The 4,182-nt window shown below is 41.3% G+C and overlaps 1 protein-coding gene across 1 annotated transcript; it reads left to right on the forward strand.

Moving 5' to 3' along the window:
- Positions 1 to 1,007: 1,007 nt before the first annotated feature.
- Positions 1,008 to 2,873, forward strand: LOC137272532 (uncharacterized). Its single transcript, XM_067804923.1, has 3 exons — positions 1,008 to 1,142; positions 1,500 to 1,724; positions 2,463 to 2,873. Exons 1-3 carry the CDS (start codon positions 1,008 to 1,010, stop codon positions 2,871 to 2,873), a joined length of 771 nt encoding a protein of 256 aa, XP_067661024.1.
- The last annotated feature ends 1,309 nt before the right edge of the window (positions 2,874 to 4,182 follow it).

Below are 4,182 nucleotides of genomic sequence, written 5' to 3' on the forward strand. Positions count from 1 at the left end.
GCTGCAAAATAATTCTGTGAAAAAGACAAAACCCGTTGGTGAAAGATTTAGGAAAACAAACAGCTGTGTAATCTCTTGAGCATATTTGATGTCAACGGGCACAAACTGCGGCAGAAACTGTAAGAGCTACGAAAGTGTATCTAATTACAGTCAAAAATGTATGGTCGGTTACATAAGGAACACTGAATTTAGTTCATTACACTCGTAGTTCGACATACATTATTATAATCACATTGTTATAAATTAACAGCAAGTGGTCAGTACAAAAACAGCTAGTTACATCGTCAGTTCGATAAAAGCGTATTCGATACATATATAGTTTACGTATTTTTCAAGAAATTCCAGGTGTGATATTTGCACCCGTAAGTAGCTCAATACCCTCAGCAGCAGCAGGATGAATCCTGGTTAACGCCATTCTCAGCAATATTCTAGCTATGTGGCAATTGTGCCGAAGTAATCCAATCGGGAAGATAATTCAATGATTGACATCTGTTACGAGACTGTATTTTCTGTGAATTGTATTATTTATTAAGTCATACTTATTATTGGGTCACAACGTTTGGTGTTTTGAGTGGTAGTTATTACGTGTCAGATTTCGTATCATTAATGTTCAGTACTTTAGCAGCAGCCCTTTAAGTTAGGCCCTTAAGCTCTAAAGTTGACTAGTTGTGTACTTCCGGGAGACTGCGAGAAAGTTCTAAGTTGGTGGCCATGTGGTAACAAATTGCTTGAATATCCAGGAATCAGTGCCTGTGTATATATTAGGCTGGTTATTGTCTTGGCGCACACACACGGATAACTGGGGTACATCATTGCCGCAGGTTTTTGTGCAGAAATCTAAAGAAGATTGATGTAAATGTTTTCAGAGAGGATCTGAGGTCGTCAGAACTTCTTCAAAATCCTCCTTTTTACCTTTGAAAATCTTGTCACACCGTACAACAGTACCTTGACTGCACTTCTTGACAAGCATGCTCCAGCTGTTCAGAAGAAAATTATCCTGCGTCGACATGCTCCTCGGTACAAAGATAATGTTCACGAGGCCAAACGTCAGTGACGTAGAGCAGAGCATCAGTGCGGTCAATCAGGACTGGACGTACACAGACAGGTCTTCCGACAACACAGAAATCACTGTAACTGCTGTGGTAAACCTGACCGTCTGTACAGATTCATGAAATTGATGGGTAGTAATGACAAAGACCAACTTCCTAAATCAAGTAATGACACTCTTCTTGCAGACACTTTCAACAATTTCTTTATATCAAAGATAGAGATGATAAGGGACTCTCTGATACCTACATCTCCAGTCAATGAGGTTGATGAAAGTCCTACTTTCAGTGGACATATTCTCTGTAACCTGGAGCCTTTCAGAGATATGGTGATATCACTGGTTATGGGAGCTAAGCTACAACATGTGAAACTGATCCAATGCCCACCAAATTTGCTCGATCCTGTAATCACTGATATTGTGAACAAGAGCCTACAATTAGGTGTATTTCCAGAGGCTCTTAAGAGATCCTTTGTTTGACCACTACTCAAAAAAGCGCGACCTTGAGAAGTCAGAGCTAAAAAACTTCCGTCCAGTATCCAACCTAGCCTTCCTCTCCAAAATCGTGGAGAAGGCTGTCAGTGTGAGGCTGAAAAACCATCTAACAAGGTGTGATCTTGTGGACAAGAACCAGTCTGCATACCGGGAAGATCACAACACTGAGACAATTCTTATACTTGTCAGTGATATCCTGAGACATATCGTTGATAAAAGGGGACGCAGGCGCTTTGATACTCCTTGATCTGTCATCGGCTTTTGACACCATAGATCATAGTGACCTGCTACAGACCCTCAAACCACGATATCTCTGGTACAGCCATCCAGTGGATTGCGTCCTATGTCCAAAACAGATGCCAATGTGTCACTGTCAGTAACAAGACATCAGAGAGTGTTACCGTACCACTCGGTGTGCCACAAGGCTCAGTATTGGGTCCACTGTTGTTTTCCTGTACACTGGTCCAGTTGCTGATATCATCTCAACTCACAGTCTGCAGTGTCATTCATATGCAGACGACAACCAACTCATCAAGGCAATTTCTTGCACTGACAATTCTACAGACGATCTAGCTGAAATTTCCGAGTGTACAAGGCCCTTCAAATCTTGGATGACAAACCATATGCTGAAATGACACCTGTTTGGATTCAAACACCTGCTGTCTAAAATCCTTGCCAAATCTGTGACAATAGCTGATGCTATCGTCCCTATCTGTTCCACTGCAAAAGATCTTGGTATAGTCCTCGACTCCTCACTTACGATGGAAGCTCAAGTCTGTCAGATCTGCAAAACCTGTCACTTTCACCTCCGTTCTATCAGTAACATCCCTATCTCTCAGTGGATGCTACCCATGCCTTGGTCAGAGCCCTCATAACTTAAAGATTGGATAATTGCACCAGTGTATTGTTTGGTATTCCTCAGAAACTCAGTGACAGACTACAGAAAATCCAAAACACTTCCGCCCACATCATTTATCGTCTCCTTAAACTCTACCATATTAAGCCAGTACTGAAGGAGCTTCACTGGTTGCCAATCAAAACCAGGATCGAGCATAAGATCCAGTTTTTGACCTACAAAGCCAAGCATGGCCTTGCTCCTCAGTACTTGTCTAACATGTTATCATCATACTCCAGTTCACGCAATCTTCGTCCTAATAGCCAGGACATGCCCAATGTGCCCAGATGTAGACTGAAAACGTTTGGACAGCGTTCTTTCACCCATGCAGCCCCTACTCTCTGGAACTCTCTTCCGTATAACCTCAAAACTATTAACAATTTCGACTTGTTCAAGTCAAAACTTAAAACAAATTTCTCCCAGCAGTATTTCCCTTAATGTGCTCTAGTACCACTTCTGTACATATGTACATACTTGACTCTGTAGCGCCTTGAGCATGTTTGTCGATGTGGATACTGCACATATATAAATATGCATTATTACTATTGTTTTACAGATTAGGATAGAATGCAGCGGAGAGGGCTCGGGTGATCCTGGCACAGACAGGCTGTTAAAGCTCATCATCAGCTCAGGGCCCTCACCCCATCTACACGCAACCCAGACAGCGAATGGGACTTCTCCCAGGAAACACTACCTAGTCGTACCACCAAGAACTTTCCCGAGAATATGAAGGCTCCCCAACACTGCAGAAGGGCTGTGCTCCCGGTGCAGAACCCGGGCACTCTCCTGATCTGCGCCAAGAGATCAGGTGGTACCAAACCAAGGGCGACTGTGTACTTGGGATGCAAGCGAGACATTTCAAAGGCAAGGTCCGCATATTTTTCATGCTTCTCCTGAATCTTGCCAATCACAATGCTGTCAAAAGGGACAGAAAATTCTATGATATAAATAATTTCATTGGCTTTATTATTATTGTTATTATTATCATTCGGCCTACAATCTGCCTGCCTCTTTGTCATAGCTTGACCTACATTACCGCTGCCTGACCGATAGCAGTTTAACATTCAGTATAACTGTTTCTCACTCTCAAACCAAGACTTTGGTGAGCTGATATTATATTTGTGACCCAGTTCTTTAGATTTGACTTGCATTGTACGTGACATTTCTGTTGTGAATCCTTTTATCTTGCTTTTGTTTGCCACATACATATTACAGAATATTTTAGACTTGTCAGAGGTATATTTTGCTTGTTCTGAGGGGAATCTCAAGGCAATTTTTTATCCGCAACACGTCATAAGTATCGAGTCGGGGATCTTGGCTTGGTAATGAAAGTGTTGAAGGACTGAGGAGAAAAAAGACCGAATATTTTGTATAAAGTATATGTACGACTTTTGATATGAAACTCACTTTTTTCAGCGAGTACAAACACATCTTTTTTACTAGGCTGATTCAGTGTTTACTATTTGTGAGCATATTTGTACCTGGCTTCCTTAAAATCACTCATATCTGCAGATGCTTTTTTGTCAGTTAACAGTGCTATTACTGCCATCAACAATGGAACAAATTAAATTAACTTAAAGAGTGATTTCACGTTACACTTCCATGATTTTCTTTTCAAATCAAATCTGTGCTTGAAGCAGTAAAATCATTTTTACCTAAACTGAAAAAAAATGTTTCAAAACTATTTTCAAAGGAACGAATGAGGACGACAATGTGCTCTGCATCAACAGTGCTCTGCATCAACAGT

This window comes from Haliotis asinina, chromosome 1, assembly GCF_037392515.1.
Source record: "Haliotis asinina isolate JCU_RB_2024 chromosome 1, JCU_Hal_asi_v2, whole genome shotgun sequence".
In the NCBI taxonomy this organism is placed as follows: Eukaryota; Metazoa; Mollusca; class Gastropoda; order Lepetellida; family Haliotidae; genus Haliotis; species Haliotis asinina.